The 18,749-nt window shown below is 50.9% G+C and overlaps 1 protein-coding gene across 3 annotated transcripts in view; it reads left to right on the top strand.

Annotated features, from left to right (window-relative positions):
• FAM193A (family with sequence similarity 193 member A) overlaps positions 1–18,749 on the top strand; it is a 577,965-nt gene that overhangs the window by 442,373 nt on the left and 116,843 nt on the right. For all 3 annotated transcript variants that reach the window (XM_086964186.1, XM_086964185.1, XM_086964184.1), the window contains exon 18: positions 18,498–18,684. In XM_086964186.1, coding sequence (XP_086820312.1) covers positions 18,498–18,684 — 187 coding nt within the window. The remainder of the gene's footprint in view (positions 1–18,497; positions 18,685–18,749) is intronic.

The raw sequence follows: 18,749 nt of genomic DNA, 5'->3' as shown, positions 1-18,749 counted from the left end.
TTTTTCAATAAATTACAGGTCAGTTACTTGTTACGTTACTTTTCTAACTCCGTACTGGATACCTAGATTCAGCAATGGGACATTTTTTGCAAACAGGTAAGTAAATACATTTTGTTTTTTTGTGCGATTGTTAAAGAATATTTTTAGATTTCAAAACTCCACACTTGGGAACTTTTTGGAAGAAAATTGTCAATGTTATTCTATGGAGGAAAAACAGGTTATCAGATCACAGGTAAGTAATCGACTGTGAGAGTTAAGGTTCTGGGGTTTGACTCGGGGGTCCCCCAGGGTCAGGGATGTACTCTTGTTACACCCTTAGCTGCACTAGGGCGGCCGGGTGTAGAGTGTTGAGGCCTAATGTTATCCAATGGGGAATAGGGGGCCTCCGATTGGTGGCTGATGGCAAGCAGGCCACTGGGTTGTGGGAGCAAAGCTCCTAGGGTTAAGGTCAGGGTAAATAGGGAAACAAAGTAGCACAAAATGTGCACCCTCAGCGGCACTTGGGGCGGCCGGTGCAGAGTGCTGTTCCAACATCGGGCGCCCTGTTTTCTATGGAGAACCTCCAGTTTGCAAAAGCACTGCAGGCAGGGAGACAAAGGAGTTCTGTGTGCGACCATCACTTGGAGAGGTAAGTTGGTAAGTTAAGGGTTGATTAGGCACCGTCAGTTTTGGCACACAAGGCCGTGGGGCGTCTGGGCAGAGGTGCCTTTTGGGGTTGGTTCTTCTTACTAGCTCCTGGTCCCGGTTAGGCGGGCCATCTGAATTTAGGCTGCAGGTGTCTGCTTGAGGCATGTAAGGGGTCGCCAGATCTCGTGTCAGGAACGCCGGGGGGACCTCCTCCTGGTGTTTTTCCACTCTAGCCCTGGCCGGGTTCGGCAGGTTTAGAGTGGGCTGGATTTGCGGTTTCTGGCTGCCGCCAGAGGTTGCTGTTTGAACAAAACCAGTGTTAACGGGAGAAGCAGTCTTTGGAAGTGAAGGCCGGCAGGCCCTTCGGGGTTTTTGAGGTTGCTGGCTGCAAGTCACACCGGGATTTCGCAGGAGCAGGTTAGAGGGGAGACAGGCCTGTAGGGCTGGGGCCAAGTCTGTGGGCATCTTCCTCTTGTTAGCTGGCTGCACGGCTGTTCGGTCCATCTTTTTTTCTTCTTGTTTCTGGATCTGAGGAAGCAAGGTTCAGGGTGCCCCCTAAATACTAGATTTTGGGGTGTTACAAGTAGGTAAAGTGCAGGGACCAATGGGTCCCTTCCTGGGGTGAGTACACCCCCTAACGTGCCACCCTCCAGTGGGAGGGGGGCAGGAGCCTGTCCCTGGTTGGTTGGGTCCCCCTTCCTAAAGATGGCGGGGACTGAGTTTTTCTTCACCTCTCCTCCCCCACCTGATGGGTGGAGTTGGCAGAAGTGGGCACACCTCTTTCCCTCCCTTGTTTTTCCCGCTGGCTCTTCCGCCCACAGTGGGGGCTAGAACCAGTGGGGACCAGTTGCTGAAGCAGCAAAGGGTCTGGGGAGGCTCAAAAGGGTGGCATGCCTTTGAAGCTTACCTTTTGTGAAGGCTGCCCATCCTGGGGTAGTAGGCTTGGCACCTCGTCCCAGGATGTGCCTTGTTTCAGGCCCTCAAGAGAAGTAGGCTCTTGGCCCAGGGTTCCAGACACATGTCTTTGGTGGCAGCCTAAGCAGCCACTCAGTCAGGTCACTAGAAGTTGGTCGAGTTTCAGGAGGCATCTCGAAGATGCCCTCTTTTGTGCATTTTACATTAAATCCCACACTGACATCAGTGTGGGTTTAATGTGTTGAGAAGTTTGATACCAAACTTCCCAGTTTTCAGTGTAGCCATTATGGTGTTGTGGAGTTAATAATGACACCATATACTCTTCATGGCAGCACTGCACTTACAATGTCCAAGAATGGACTTGGGCACTGTACTGGTACAGGGCTCATGCACCTGTACCCTCACCACTGGCATAGTGCACCCTGCTAGAGGGGTGACTGATCTATGCCAGGGCAATGGTTTTGTGGGCATGGCACACAGCTTCGCCATTTATGGAGGTCGCCGCATGGAAGCGCAGCGGACGTGCGCAGCGGGCGCGCTGATTGTGCGCCAAAGGCGCGCCAAAGGCAAGCCCGTCTACGCCCGTCCGCACCTGGACCGCCCCCAGCGCCAGGAACCCTGGTCCTCGAGGCTGCCAGCGCACCCGACGAACTTACGACGCCACCACCCCCCACGCACTCAACCCCGCCTGCTACCGAGCCACCCCGAAACGCACCCACGGACCCTAAGCCTGCCAATACACCTGCCTCCGAACCTGCACCGCACCCACCAAGCTGAGCTCCAGCAACAACCACCTCAAGTGCATCCTGCTCAATACCCGCTCCGTCCACAGGCACGCCGTCGAACTCTGGAACCTCCTCGACACAACATCACCAGACGTCGACTTCCTCACAGAAACATGGATGAACGCCTCTTCAGCCCCGACATCGCCATAGCCATCCCGGAAGGCTACAAGATCACCCGGAGGGACCGCGTCAACCAAACCGGAGGAGGCATCGCCATCGTCCACAGAAACACCATCCGCATCACGACCAACTCCGACGACACCCTGACTGCCGCCGAACACCTTCACTTCCAGATTCACACCGACCCCAAGACCACCCTCAGAGGTACTCTCATCTACAGACCCCTGGGACCACGCACACAATTCAGCGAAGCTATCGCAGACTTAGTCAGTCCTCACGCCCTCATCTCCACAGACTACATTCTCCTAGGGGACCTCAACTTCCACCTGGAGAACAACAAGGACTGCAACACCGCCGCCCTGCTGGACAACCTCGCCAACCTCGGACTCAAGCAACTGGTGAACACCCCCACCCATTACGCCGGACACACGCTTGATCCCATCTTCTCCTCCAGCGGACAACACTGGACAGATCACAGCTGTGTCCACTTCAACTTCAGGAGAACCACGACCCACCACCACCCGCAACAGGTTCCCCGCAGAAGCTGGAGCAAGATCACCGCTGACCAGCTCACCACCGCCCTCAGCCAAAACCCGCCCACCAACACGACGGACCCCAACGAAGCAGCCCGCAAGCTCACACAGTGGCTCACCAACTGCGCCGACGAACTCGCACCACTGAAGAATCCTCCCAGCAGACCCGGCAACAGGAAAGCCTTGTGGTTTACCAACGACCTCAAAGAAAGCCTGCCGCACTCTCGAGAAAGCCTGGCACCACGACCAGACAGCAGAAAACATGACAGCCCTCAAGAACGCTACTCGCAAACACCACCAAGAAGACATCATTCAAAGAACGACTGGACAACAACACCCACAACAGCAAGGAACTCTACAGCATCGTCAAAGAGCTCTCCAACCCCAGCGCCTGCAACAACGACATCACACCCTCGCAAGACCTCTGCGACTCACTCGCCTCGTTCTTCCACCGCAAGATCGCCGACATACACAACAGCTTTGGCGCGCTGACCAGGCACCCAACCACCGAACCAGAGCCCCCCACCACCACCCTTTGCACCTGGACCCCTGTAAGCACCGAAGACACCACCCGCCTGATGAACACCATCCACTCCGGCTCCCCTACCGACCCCTGCCCACATCACATCTTCAACAAAGCCGACTCCATCATCGCACCCCAACTCTGGAACATCAGCAGCTCCTTCGCATCCGCCACCTTCCCGGAGAGCTGGAAACATGCCGAGCTGAGCGCCCTCCTGAAGAAACCCACTGCGGACCCCACGGACCTCAAGATCTTCCACCCCATCTCACTCCTCCCCTTTCCAGCCAAAGTCATCGAGAAGACAGTCAACAGACAACTCTCCGCCTTCCTCGAGACCAACGGATCCCTCGACCCCTCACAGTCTGGTTTCCGAGCAAACCACAGCACCAAGACCGCCCTCATCGCAGCCACAGACAACATCAGGTTTCTGCTCGACAACGGGGAAACTGCTGCCCTCATCCTCCTAGACCTCTCGGCAGCCTTCGACACCGCATGCCACCGCACCCTGATACAGCGCCTCAGCAATACCGGAATCCAAGGAGCAGCCCTGGAGTGGATCATCTTGTTCCTCGCCGGAAGAACTCAGAGTCCGCCTCCCCCCGTTCCGATCCGCGGCCACCAGTCATCTCCGGCGTTCCGCAAGGATCCTCACTCAGCCCCACCCTCTTCAACGTCTACATGAGCCCTCTCACAGCCATCGCTCGCCAACACAACCTCAACATCATCTCCTACGCCGACGACACCCAGCTGATCCTCTGCCTCACCAATGACCCCGCCACCGCCAGAGCCAACCTCCAGGAGGGAATGAAAGCCGTCGCAGAATGGATGAAGATCAGCCGTCTGAAACTGAACTCCGACAAGACTGAAGTCCTCATCCTCGAACCATCTCCCTCTGCCTGGGACGATTTACGACTCCTGGTGGCCCCCTGCCCTGGGTTTCGGTGGGGAGGCAAGGTGAAGCCCACTCTTCAGTGCCTGACATCTTGCAGATGGAAGGCACTCTCCAATCAGGATTAGGGATTGTGCCCACTCCCCCACGTGGGGTGAGCTCACCAAGAGTGTAGTCACCCGAAGGTCAGTAGCCCATCGGCTACTGACCTCTAGACCCCTAAAAAATCCCCTAAATACAATATTTAGGGGGCAGCCCTGAAGCAAGAAGGCAGATTCCTGCAACCTATGAAGGAGGACGAAAGAAGTCGCCCAGCAGAGGAGACTACAGAGAAGAACTGACTTGGCCCCAGCCCTGAGGTCTGCTAACCAGATCTCAGTGCCAGTGCTCCTTCCCTAAAACAAAGTAATGACTGATTAGTCTACCATTGCCAAAGGACCTTAGTAAGTCCCCAGTAACCTACTGGTTAGCCCATCCACCTGTCTGTGGAGAACTAAAGGTGTGGTTCTGGGTACTGACCGCTATCATTAGTCTCTTCTGGGTGTTTGTCTTTAAGGTGTCCTTTGCAAAGTGGTCTGACCAAATAGCAAGTTAGGTCCCCTGACTCTGCTGGTCATGCTGGGGTTACTCCAGTTATGGATAGCCTTTTTGGGTAAGCTAGGGGTTGCCTTAAATAAGATAAATAGCAAGGGAGCTACCTCTAACCCCAAGAAAAGGAGAAACGGATCTAGTGCAGTTTAAAATGGGTCCCATTACTGTTGGATAGGTCAACTGCTCTGAGGCATTGACCGGAACAAAAGATTGCGAGACAGAGTAGGCCCTGCAACAATGCAGGCTGTTTCCTTACTCATTTCCTCGCCTGACAGACTAGGATGACTCTAACAGTTTGTGGCTGGGACTCCTGGCCTGTTGGCTGGGGGGTGTGGTTGTGTAGGAAACTGGGATTTTGCTGTAGCTGTCCCCACACTTTTTTTCTCCTTTTTATTAGCTACTAGATGCTGATTTTCGACTTTGATAGTGCCCTTTGGCCTTCCAACCAGACCTTCATGCCAGTGCACCTTCACTAAAACAATGTGATGACTGATTGTTCTTCAATTGACAAAGGAGTTTAGTACCTTTGTAAGTCCCTAGTAAATGGTGTAAGAAGTTAGCCTGATGTCCACTAGTTCTAGTGGGCACCTTGCACCAGTCTAATCGACCCTTATTGATGGTGGATGTAAAGTCAACCTTACAGAAAGCTATCTTAGTGGTAGCATGGACCAGCAGTCATTAGGCTAAGACTTTAAAGAGCGTATTAAGCAAGTTGTTTTACCAATTATAATCACTTGAGTATCAAATGAAAGGACACCACACAAGGTATATATATGTATTTATTCTAAACACAACCCCTCTGCACTCTTTATGAGGTCAGAGATAAAAGTACAATACAAGTTACTCAATTACTATACGATAAATTGCACCATATACGATATGCCCTAGGGGCCTTAAAACCCATATACTAAAATAGTGGTATAAGAACCACAAGAGAATTAGAAAGCAGGCCTGGGGCCTGTGGAATTGCTGGGGCTACTCTAAACAACCAAAGGTTAGGAAGTAAGAGGCCCACAGGAGACGCGTGCGGTGTCTAAACACAGGTGAGAGTTACCATTGACTTTCTATGGGATACGAAGAAGTTACAAATATACAATTTAAGGACACTTCCGGATGGACTACGAAGGAACCCTTTTAAACTAGGACACTTCGAGAGTCAAGACCCACGGGAGCACCGGAGTACTCGTGTTACCTCACCCAGAGAAGCTGGGTGCATAGGTGTCTTTTCGTGTCTGGTTTCGTCGTCGTTTTCAGTGGAGAGCTGCAAAGAAGTGCTGCAGGCGACCAGAGGAAAAGTTTCCGGGTGGATCCAAGGGTGGATCGAAGATCTGTAGAACCTGAAAGCAGAAGGGACAGAGACCAGGTCACTTGCCAGTGACCAGGGCGGGGATAGGAAGATACCACCAGATGTCAGGTGATTTCAGGTGAAGATGTGAAATTTGTCTCTTCAGCCACGAGGACCAGGAGGCGTTGACGACGACCAGGAGCTGGATTCGAGCTGTCCCACGAAGGATCTAGTTGACTGCGGTGTCAGTATCTGGATTTGACCCAACAAGCCTTGGCAAATGCAACCCACACAGGATGTCGAGATTGGCTTCTGAGCAGACCAGCAAGGTCTGAGGAACTTCTCCTTTGTAGGGAAGTTGGAGCAAGCCTGGAGCAACCAGGAAAGCATGTTAGATTCAAAATGGAGTCTTCCAGGCGCTCACTAGCCAACGGACTAAGAAAAGACGCGTCGAGCTGAAATGCAAAAGCGGGGCCCACGGGTCACTCGTGGAGTGGGGGCCTCTGAGCTTCGGTGCAAATGATGCTCGGGTCTGGGGCTTCAAGCACCCCAATGCACGACTTCGAGTTACCTCGTGAAGTGAGTGCAGCTTGCAAAATACAGGATGTCCAGGAGTTCCGGTCCCACGTCTCTCATGTCCGCCACGGGTCTCAGCTTTGCTGTGAACGCAGCCCTCCCTGCCCAATACACACCTCCCTGAACAGGAAACCTATTGTCCAGGCCTCCCCTGCCGGAGTTTCGTCCAGCAACAGGAGGTCAGACTCGTGGCTGTGGCAGCAGCATCCATTTTGTGATGCTGAGGCTCTGTTTAACTTTAACCGGGTAAATCAGTCACTACATGTCTTCTCCCTCTGAAAGGAAGGAATGCTACCCCCGCCGCCAGGACTGGCGGGGGGAGGTAGTATTCGAAAGTGTTTGACACCTTACACAACATGTTTTGATAAAGCCAAGCCAAAGTTAGCATTAACCACGAGGATTATAATGCACTTAAGAGTATATGGAATGGCTATATCATAGAACAGCTATAAGGAGATGATTCCGAAAGCTGCAGAGGGGCTCAGCTCATGCTAGGGCACCCTCTCACATAAAACCAAGCACTCTGCCTCCAGGATTGTTGAGGCCAAACATAGGAGTGACTTATAGGTGTATATGTGTCTATATGTATATATAGATATACTATATCTAAGTAATGCGTGATTACACCACCTTACCCAGGTTGTGTGAACAGACCTGTGGTGTCAGTTTGGAAGGCAAGCCAGGGGCGGCACAATACATGCTGCAGCCCCTGGTGGGCCTAGGGTGCACCTATGCCCTGGGTACCTCTGGTACACTATACAGGGGCTTACAAGGGTGACCCAGTAACCAATCTGGTGTATACCTAAAGTGCATGGTTTCAATTTCTATCACTATACACACACACACAGAGAAATGAATGAGGGGTTTATGATACTCTATTGCAAGCTATAAGAAATATCCCAAGAACTACCCCAAATGGACACAATAAAAGTTACCAGAATGTTCGAAACAGCTACACACCTTAACCCTTGCAATTTCTGAAGATGAAATAAGAAGCCAGTTAAGATATGGCCACAGCAAAAACCCCAGGTTCTGATGGACTTCAAAGGAAATCTACCAGAGCTGTACTGATATATACGCACTAAGATAGCTGCAAGCGTATACTACAGTTATATAAATTAAATCATTCCCCTACTCACCAGGAGAATCTTTTAGTCCCCCCCCCCCCCCCCCCCCACCCTCACCCCCTCCTTAAACCCAGACGTGATGCCATGGACAAGTTATCTTACAGTCCATTATCAATGTTCAAATCAAATATTAAGCCAAATAAAATATTTAGCAAGCTAGTAGCCAAGCGGCTTCATGGACTTCTGTCACTACTGACTCATCCAGACAAAAATGGGGTTATTCATGTAGGAAACTGGCTCTATATATACTACACCAAAATTAGGTATAGTGTGTATAAAGTCCAGGTGACCCCAGAGGTAGGCAGAGGTTAAAGTTAGACAGAACCTTATTCTCTATTTGTGGTAGAGTGGTCGAGCAGTAAGGCAGTATTAGAGGACAGTGTTAAGAATTTGATGTACACACTCAGCAAATGAATTAACACGCTCAAGAGCTGAACTCTAGGCCAAAATGTTTTTGTACAAAAAAAATACTGTTGTTTATTTTGAGAACCAAGCAAGCCTGGCACAGGTAAGCATGAACACCTTGGCTGCTGCCCAGATTTACCTCCTGTGCTGGGCCCCAATGTAAACGGGCGTGGTCATGACGGAACGGTTCCGTCATAAGCACAGCTCAACCGATGCTCATGACGGAACCGTTCCGTCATGAGCATCGAAGGGGTTAAATACTTTTCAGTAATAAGTTGCTGAATATAGAACAGTTTCAAAATGCAATAGAAATTGTACTTTGTTTGATTTACAGGGGATGTAGTAGGTTGCAACACTTAGCAAATACAGTTCATTGAAATGAATAGTCTTTTTCAATAAATTACAGGTCAGTTACTTGTTACGTTACTTTTCTAACTCCGTACTGGATACCTAGATTCAGCAATGGGACATTTTTTGCAAACAGGTAAGTAAATACATTTTGTTTTTTTGTGCGATTGTTAAAGAATATTTTTAGATTTCAAAACTCCACACTTGGGAACTTTTTGGAAGAAAATTGTCAATGTTATTCTATGGAGGAAAAACAGGTTATCAGATCACAGGTAAGTAATCGACTGTGAGAGTTAAGGTTCTGGGGTTTGACTCGGGGGTCCCCCAGGGTCAGGGATGTACTCTTGTTACACCCTTAGCTGCACTAGGGCGGCCGGGTGTAGAGTGTTGAGGCCTAATGTTATCCAATGGGGAATAGGGGGCCTCCGATTGGTGGCTGATGGCAAGCAGGCCACTGGGTTGTGGGAGCAAAGCTCCTAGGGTTAAGGTCAGGGTAAATAGGGAAACAAAGTAGCACAAAATGTGCACCCTCAGCGGCACTTGGGGCGGCCGGTGCAGAGTGCTGTTCCAACATCGGGCGCCCTGTTTTCTATGGAGAACCTCCAGTTTGCAAAAGCACTGCAGGCAGGGAGACAAAGGAGTTCTGTGTGCGACCATCACTTGGAGAGGTAAGTTGGTAAGTTAAGGGTTGATTAGGCACCGTCAGTTTTGGCACACAAGGCCGTGGGGCGTCTGGGCAGAGGTGCCTTTTGGGGTTGGTTCTTCTTACTAGCTCCTGGTCCCGGTTAGGCGGGCCATCTGAATTTAGGCTGCAGGTGTCTGCTTGAGGCATGTAAGGGGTCGCCAGATCTCGTGTCAGGAACGCCGGGGGGACCTCCTCCTGGTGTTTTTCCACTCTAGCCCTGGCCGGGTTCGGCAGGTTTAGAGTGGGCTGGATTTGCGGTTTCTGGCTGCCGCCAGAGGTTGCTGTTTGAACAAAACCAGTGTTAACGGGAGAAGCAGTCTTTGGAAGTGAAGGCCGGCAGGCCCTTCGGGGTTTTTGAGGTTGCTGGCTGCAAGTCACACCGGGATTTCGCAGGAGCAGGTTAGAGGGGAGACAGGCCTGTAGGGCTGGGGCCAAGTCTGTGGGCATCTTCCTCTTGTTAGCTGGCTGCACGGCTGTTCGGTCCATCTTTTTTTCTTCTTGTTTCTGGATCTGAGGAAGCAAGGTTCAGGGTGCCCCCTAAATACTAGATTTTGGGGTGTTACAAGTAGGTAAAGTGCAGGGACCAATGGGTCCCTTCCTGGGGTGAGTACACCCCCTAACGTGCCACCCTCCAGTGGGAGGGGGGCAGGAGCCTGTCCCTGGTTGGTTGGGTCCCCCTTCCTAAAGATGGCGGGGACTGAGTTTTTCTTCACCTCTCCTCCCCCACCTGAGGGGTGGAGTTGGCAGAAGTGGGCACACCTCTTTCCCTCCCTTGTTTTTCCCGCTGGCTCTTCCGCCCACAGTGGGGGCTAGAACCAGTGGGGACCAGTTGCTGAAGCAGCAAAGGGTCTGGGGAGGCTCAAAAGGGTGGCATGCCTTTGAAGCTTACCTTTTGTGAAGGCTGCCCATCCTGGGGTAGTAGGCTTGGCACCTCGTCCCAGGATGTGCCTTGTTTCAGGCCCTCAAGAGAAGTAGGCTCTTGGCCCAGGGTTCCAGACACATGTCTTTGGTGGCAGCCTAAGCAGCCACTCAGTCAGGTCACTAGAAGTTGGTCGAGTTTCAGGAGGCATCTCGAAGATGCCCTCTTTTGTGCATTTTACATTAAATCCCACACTGACATCAGTGTGGGTTTAATGTGTTGAGAAGTTTGATACCAAACTTCCCAGTTTTCAGTGTAGCCATTATGGTGTTGTGGAGTTAATAATGACACCATATACTCTTCATGGCAGCACTGCACTTACAATGTCCAAGAATGGACTTGGGCACTGTACTGGTACAGGGCTCATGCACCTGTACCCTCACCACTGGCATAGTGCACCCTGCTAGAGGGGTGACTGATCTATGCCAGGGCAATGGTTTTGTGGGCATGGCACACAGCTTCGCCATTTATGGAGGTCGCCGCATGGAAGCGCAGCGGACGTGCGCAGCGGGCGCGCTGATTGTGCGCCAAAGGCGCGCCAAAGGCAAGCCCGTCTACGCCCGTCCGCACCTGGACCGCCCCCAGCGCCAGGAACCCTGGTCCTCGAGGCTGCCAGCGCACCCGACGAACTTACGACGCCACCACCCCCCACGCACTCAACCCCGCCTGCTACCGAGCCACCCCGAAACGCACCCACGGACCCTAAGCCTGCCAATACACCTGCCTCCGAACCTGCACCGCACCCACCAAGCTGAGCTCCAGCAACAACCACCTCAAGTGCATCCTGCTCAATACCCGCTCCGTCCACAGGCACGCCGTCGAACTCTGGAACCTCCTCGACACAACATCACCAGACGTCGACTTCCTCACAGAAACATGGATGAACGCCTCTTCAGCCCCGACATCGCCATAGCCATCCCGGAAGGCTACAAGATCACCCGGAGGGACCGCGTCAACCAAACCGGAGGAGGCATCGCCATCGTCCACAGAAACACCATCCGCATCACGACCAACTCCGACGACACCCTGACTGCCGCCGAACACCTTCACTTCCAGATTCACACCGACCCCAAGACCACCCTCAGAGGTACTCTCATCTACAGACCCCTGGGACCACGCACACAATTCAGCGAAGCTATCGCAGACTTAGTCAGTCCTCACGCCCTCATCTCCACAGACTACATTCTCCTAGGGGACCTCAACTTCCACCTGGAGAACAACAAGGACTGCAACACCGCCGCCCTGCTGGACAACCTCGCCAACCTCGGACTCAAGCAACTGGTGAACACCCCCACCCATTACGCCGGACACACGCTTGATCCCATCTTCTCCTCCAGCGGACAACACTGGACAGATCACAGCTGTGTCCACTTCAACTTCAGGAGAACCACGACCCACCACCACCCGCAACAGGTTCCCCGCAGAAGCTGGAGCAAGATCACCGCTGACCAGCTCACCACCGCCCTCAGCCAAAACCCGCCCACCAACACGACGGACCCCAACGAAGCAGCCCGCAAGCTCACACAGTGGCTCACCAACTGCGCCGACGAACTCGCACCACTGAAGAATCCTCCCAGCAGACCCGGCAACAGGAAAGCCTTGTGGTTTACCAACGACCTCAAAGAAAGCCTGCCGCACTCTCGAGAAAGCCTGGCACCACGACCAGACAGCAGAAAACATGACAGCCCTCAAGAACGCTACTCGCAAACACCACCAAGAAGACATCATTCAAAGAACGACTGGACAACAACACCCACAACAGCAAGGAACTCTACAGCATCGTCAAAGAGCTCTCCAACCCCAGCGCCTGCAACAACGACATCACACCCTCGCAAGACCTCTGCGACTCACTCGCCTCGTTCTTCCACCGCAAGATCGCCGACATACACAACAGCTTTGGCGCGCTGACCAGGCACCCAACCACCGAACCAGAGCCCCCCACCACCACCCTTTGCACCTGGACCCCTGTAAGCACCGAAGACACCACCCGCCTGATGAACACCATCCACTCCGGCTCCCCTACCGACCCCTGCCCACATCACATCTTCAACAAAGCCGACTCCATCATCGCACCCCAACTCTGGAACATCAGCAGCTCCTTCGCATCCGCCACCTTCCCGGAGAGCTGGAAACATGCCGAGCTGAGCGCCCTCCTGAAGAAACCCACTGCGGACCCCACGGACCTCAAGATCTTCCACCCCATCTCACTCCTCCCCTTTCCAGCCAAAGTCATCGAGAAGACAGTCAACAGACAACTCTCCGCCTTCCTCGAGACCAACGGATCCCTCGACCCCTCACAGTCTGGTTTCCGAGCAAACCACAGCACCAAGACCGCCCTCATCGCAGCCACAGACAACATCAGGTTTCTGCTCGACAACGGGGAAACTGCTGCCCTCATCCTCCTAGACCTCTCGGCAGCCTTCGACACCGCATGCCACCGCACCCTGATACAGCGCCTCAGCAATACCGGAATCCAAGGAGCAGCCCTGGAGTGGATCATCTTGTTCCTCGCCGGAAGAACTCAGAGTCCGCCTCCCCCCGTTCCGATCCGCGGCCACCAGTCATCTCCGGCGTTCCGCAAGGATCCTCACTCAGCCCCACCCTCTTCAACGTCTACATGAGCCCTCTCACAGCCATCGCTCGCCAACACAACCTCAACATCATCTCCTACGCCGACGACACCCAGCTGATCCTCTGCCTCACCAATGACCCCGCCACCGCCAGAGCCAACCTCCAGGAGGGAATGAAAGCCGTCGCAGAATGGATGAAGATCAGCCGTCTGAAACTGAACTCCGACAAGACTGAAGTCCTCATCCTCGAACCATCTCCCTCTGCCTGGGACGATTTACGACTCCTGGTGGCCCCCTGCCCTGGGTTTCGGTGGGGAGGCAAGGTGAAGCCCACTCTTCAGTGCCTGACATCTTGCAGATGGAAGGCACTCTCCAATCAGGATTAGGGATTGTGCCCACTCCCCCACGTGGGGTGAGCTCACCAAGAGTGTAGTCACCCGAAGGTCAGTAGCCCATCGGCTACTGACCTCTAGACCCCTAAAAAATCCCCTAAATACAATATTTAGGGGGCAGCCCTGAAGCAAGAAGGCAGATTCCTGCAACCTATGAAGGAGGACGAAAGAAGTCGCCCAGCAGAGGAGACTACAGAGAAGAACTGACTTGGCCCCAGCCCTGAGGTCTGCTAACCAGATCTCAGTGCCAGTGCTCCTTCCCTAAAACAAAGTAATGACTGATTAGTCTACCATTGCCAAAGGACCTTAGTAAGTCCCCAGTAACCTACTGGTTAGCCCATCCACCTGTCTGTGGAGAACTAAAGGTGTGGTTCTGGGTACTGACCGCTATCATTAGTCTCTTCTGGGTGTTTGTCTTTAAGGTGTCCTTTGCAAAGTGGTCTGACCAAATAGCAAGTTAGGTCCCCTGACTCTGCTGGTCATGCTGGGGTTACTCCAGTTATGGATAGCCTTTTTGGGTAAGCTAGGGGTTGCCTTAAATAAGATAAATAGCAAGGGAGCTACCTCTAACCCCAAGAAAAGGAGAAACGGATCTAGTGCAGTTTAAAATGGGTCCCATTACTGTTGGATAGGTCAACTGCTCTGAGGCATTGACCGGAACAAAAGATTGCGAGACAGAGTAGGCCCTGCAACAATGCAGGCTGTTTCCTTACTCATTTCCTCGCCTGACAGACTAGGATGACTCTAACAGTTTGTGGCTGGGACTCCTGGCCTGTTGGCTGGGGGGTGTGGTTGTGTAGGAAACTGGGATTTTGCTGTAGCTGTCCCCACACTTTTTTTCTCCTTTTTATTAGCTACTAGATGCTGATTTTCGACTTTGATAGTGCCCTTTGGCCTTCCAACCAGACCTTCATGCCAGTGCACCTTCACTAAAACAATGTGATGACTGATTGTTCTTCAATTGACAAAGGAGTTTAGTACCTTTGTAAGTCCCTAGTAAATGGTGTAAGAAGTTAGCCTGATGTCCACTAGTTCTAGTGGGCACCTTGCACCAGTCTAATCGACCCTTATTGATGGTGGATGTAAAGTCAACCTTACAGAAAGCTATCTTAGTGGTAGCATGGACCAGCAGTCATTAGGCTAAGACTTTAAAGAGCGTATTAAGCAAGTTGTTTTACCAATTATAATCACTTGAGTATCAAATGAAAGGACACCACACAAGGTATATATATGTATTTATTCTAAACACAACCCCTCTGCACTCTTTATGAGGTCAGAGATAAAAGTACAATACAAGTTACTCAATTACTATACGATAAATTGCACCATATACGATATGCCCTAGGGGCCTTAAAACCCATATACTAAAATAGTGGTATAAGAACCACAAGAGAATTAGAAAGCAGGCCTGGGGCCTGTGGAATTGCTGGGGCTACTCTAAACAACCAAAGGTTAGGAAGTAAGAGGCCCACAGGAGACGCGTGCGGTGTCTAAACACAGGTGAGAGTTACCATTGACTTTCTATGGGATACGAAGAAGTTACAAATATACAATTTAAGGACACTTCCGGATGGACTACGAAGGAACCCTTTTAAACTAGGACACTTCGAGAGTCAAGACCCACGGGAGCACCGGAGTACTCGTGTTACCTCACCCAGAGAAGCTGGGTGCATAGGTGTCTTTTCGTGTCTGGTTTCGTCGTCGTTTTCAGTGGAGAGCTGCAAAGAAGTGCTGCAGGCGACCAGAGGAAAAGTTTCCGGGTGGATCCAAGGGTGGATCGAAGATCTGTAGAACCTGAAAGCAGAAGGGACAGAGACCAGGTCACTTGCCAGTGACCAGGGCGGGGATAGGAAGATACCACCAGATGTCAGGTGATTTCAGGTGAAGATGTGAAATTTGTCTCTTCAGCCACGAGGACCAGGAGGCGTTGACGACGACCAGGAGCTGGATTCGAGCTGTCCCACGAAGGATCTAGTTGACTGCGGTGTCAGTATCTGGATTTGACCCAACAAGCCTTGGCAAATGCAACCCACACAGGATGTCGAGATTGGCTTCTGAGCAGACCAGCAAGGTCTGAGGAACTTCTCCTTTGTAGGGAAGTTGGAGCAAGCCTGGAGCAACCAGGAAAGCATGTTAGATTCAAAATGGAGTCTTCCAGGCGCTCACTAGCCAACGGACTAAGAAAAGACGCGTCGAGCTGAAATGCAAAAGCGGGGCCCACGGGTCACTCGTGGAGTGGGGGCCTCTGAGCTTCGGTGCAAATGATGCTCGGGTCTGGGGCTTCAAGCACCCCAATGCACGACTTCGAGTTACCTCGTGAAGTGAGTGCAGCTTGCAAAATACAGGATGTCCAGGAGTTCCGGTCCCACGTCTCTCATGTCCGCCACGGGTCTCAGCTTTGCTGTGAACGCAGCCCTCCCTGCCCAATACACACCTCCCTGAACAGGAAACCTATTGTCCAGGCCTCCCCTGCCGGAGTTTCGTCCAGCAACAGGAGGTCAGACTCGTGGCTGTGGCAGCAGCATCCATTTTGTGATGCTGAGGCTCTGTTTAACTTTAACCGGGTAAATCAGTCACTACATGTCTTCTCCCTCTGAAAGGAAGGAATGCTACCCCCGCCGCCAGGACTGGCGGGGGGAGGTAGTATTCGAAAGTGTTTGACACCTTACACAACATGTTTTGATAAAGCCAAGCCAAAGTTAGCATTAACCACGAGGATTATAATGCACTTAAGAGTATATGGAATGGCTATATCATAGAACAGCTATAAGGAGATGATTCCGAAAGCTGCAGAGGGGCTCAGCTCATGCTAGGGCACCCTCTCACATAAAACCAAGCACTCTGCCTCCAGGATTGTTGAGGCCAAACATAGGAGTGACTTATAGGTGTATATGTGTCTATATGTATATATAGATATACTATATCTAAGTAATGCGTGATTACACCACCTTACCCAGGTTGTGTGAACAGACCTGTGGTGTCAGTTTGGAAGGCAAGCCAGGGGCGGCACAATACATGCTGCAGCCCCTGGTGGGCCTAGGGTGCACCTATGCCCTGGGTACCTCTGGTACACTATACAGGGGCTTACAAGGGTGACCCAGTAACCAATCTGGTGTATACCTAAAGTGCATGGTTTCAATTTAGAGAGCGAACAGCTGGGCTGTGGGCCTGATTAGCAGGTCCACAGCCACGCTAAAGTCAAAAACCAGCAAAACACCAAGAACAAACTGGGGGTAACCATATAGTCAGATTCCACCTTCCTACAAATGGTACCTCTGGTACTTAAGGTATACGTACTAAAGAGGGTCTCTGGTGGCTGCAACATATCTTATGCCACCCTATGGGACAAATTCCACACAAACTGCTATTGCAGGATGCATCAGACGGTGCAAACCATGTTTGAAAACATGACCTGGCACACTCCTGTGTGCCGTGCCAAAGACACTGCATGGGTTATATGCACTTAATGCCTAGAGCAGACCTTGGAACCCTAAGGCAGAGAGCATTATAGCACATGTGAGGATATATTCTGCATGTGTATATATGCCCCTGTAATGTCTAGTTCCATTGCTGAGCATTACAAGTGAGCAGGGAAGCCATCTTAAGGTATGTACTGGGCACTGGTCAAAATGAGTTTCCCAGCTACATAATGGCTTCACTGACACCTATGGTGTTTGGTACCTAACACCTTGTATTAATAAACCCAGACTAATTCCAGTGATGTATTTATTAATGCATGCACCCAGAAGGTACCTTAGAGGAACCCATTGAATCCCTTTAGTCCTCTAGTGTTCTGGCTGACTGGTCTTGTCCAGCTTGCCACCACAGACACGTTTCTGACCCCCTGGAGGGGAGAGCTCATGCTCTGAGGTCAAAAACAATGCCTGCTCTGTCAAGAGGTGTTCCTTCCTCCAAGCAGGATGGCTAATAATGAGTATATCCAGGCAAGATGCTACAAAGACTTCCACCACCTTACATATGCGACCCTGGCTTTCCCCAGATATGGGTAAATGCCACCCCCGCTCTGGGCCCATTTTGGCACCAGGAGAAGTGGGAAAATTAGGTAGGTAGGAGGTTCGCCCACCCTCAAGCTAGGCTACCTAAAGCACACTGACTAGGAAAATTCCACCATCTTGGTTTTTGGTTGAAATGGTTCCTTTGGGTGAGTGTTATGCCCGTTTCCCACAGGAAGTGGTCATATAGAAGGTATAGTTACCCTAAAGGTAGGTATCCCATTGGTTACTAGCTGACATTCCTTGTAACTCCCCTAAATACAGTGTTTAGGTGGCACCACTGATGCCAGGACCTCTGATTCTACGGACACAAAGGAGGAGTGGACAAAGATTTCTGACAGGAGAACAGAGGAACATCGGCAGAAAGATCTTTTCAACCTCAGTAAATCTGCAGATGTGTCTTGTTCTAAATGTACAACAATAAAGTCTTGTTCTTCAGATCAGTTATTTGTTTGTTTAGCCACTCATACAGTGGCTGTCCAATACCTAAGTAACTGATATCTCATTGGCTTTCTCACTTGCACTATGAAACGGAGCTATGATCTGAACTAGAATAAAGGTCAACATCATTGGTCACTTCTTTGGTTGTAGTTTGGGTTGTTGCAGATGATGCAGATGTATTGCTCAAGTTACGAGGATTGCCACTTAGACTACGGGGAATGATTAAATCTTTTGAATCTATAAAAGATAGCAATGCTAGAGACCCAGAGTTTTACGTAAGTAATCTAATTCATTGCCGCTTGCTAGTTTTAACTTGATAAGTAAATTTCCACTGTGGAAGCCCACTGTTTTATATTGCTTGTATTTGTCTTGCACAATTACCTGACCTTATGGTACATTTCCTTTATATTCACCTCACAACCAAGGCATGACCAGTACTGGCAGCACTATTTAATGCAGATATAGTTGCTCACAGTTTTGCCGTTGTTCTTACAGTCTTGTATTTCACTAGGATCATAATACTTATGTTTGTGATGTAACATATTTTAGTCCTGTGAGAAATAGCTCAGCTGTGTATACTCCATCCCATACTGGCTAATTCAATGTTTGCAAGTTATCCGCTTCTCTTGTTTTTAGCATTTCCTTTGCTGATAACATTAACTTCACATGGAGTAAAATGTTTACACTTAGGACTTAAATCAGTGGGACAGAACCTGTAGTTACTTTAAGAACATCTTGTTTGTGCAAATGTAGTGATCCCGATTGTGAGGGCCATCGCTGTGAAAATAGCAATGCGTATGACCATCAACAGTATGATGGAGAAGAAAGCCAAGATGATGACAGCTGCTCAGAGCACAGTTCCAGCACCTCAACATCCACAAACCAGAAAGAAGGAAAATACTGTGATTGCTGCTACTGCGAGTTCTTTGGCCATGGAGGAGTAAGTATGTTGCTGTCTGACAATAGTGCAATAGGAGATGTGCAGTTAAATGTGTGTGCTTAGTG

This window comes from Lissotriton vulgaris, chromosome 3_2 (assembly GCF_964263255.1).
Source record: "Lissotriton vulgaris chromosome 3_2, aLisVul1.2, whole genome shotgun sequence".
NCBI classification, from domain to species: domain Eukaryota; kingdom Metazoa; phylum Chordata; class Amphibia; order Caudata; family Salamandridae; genus Lissotriton; species Lissotriton vulgaris.
The sequence above is the reverse complement of the archived record's forward strand: the minus strand, read 5'-3'. Positions and strand labels throughout refer to the sequence as shown.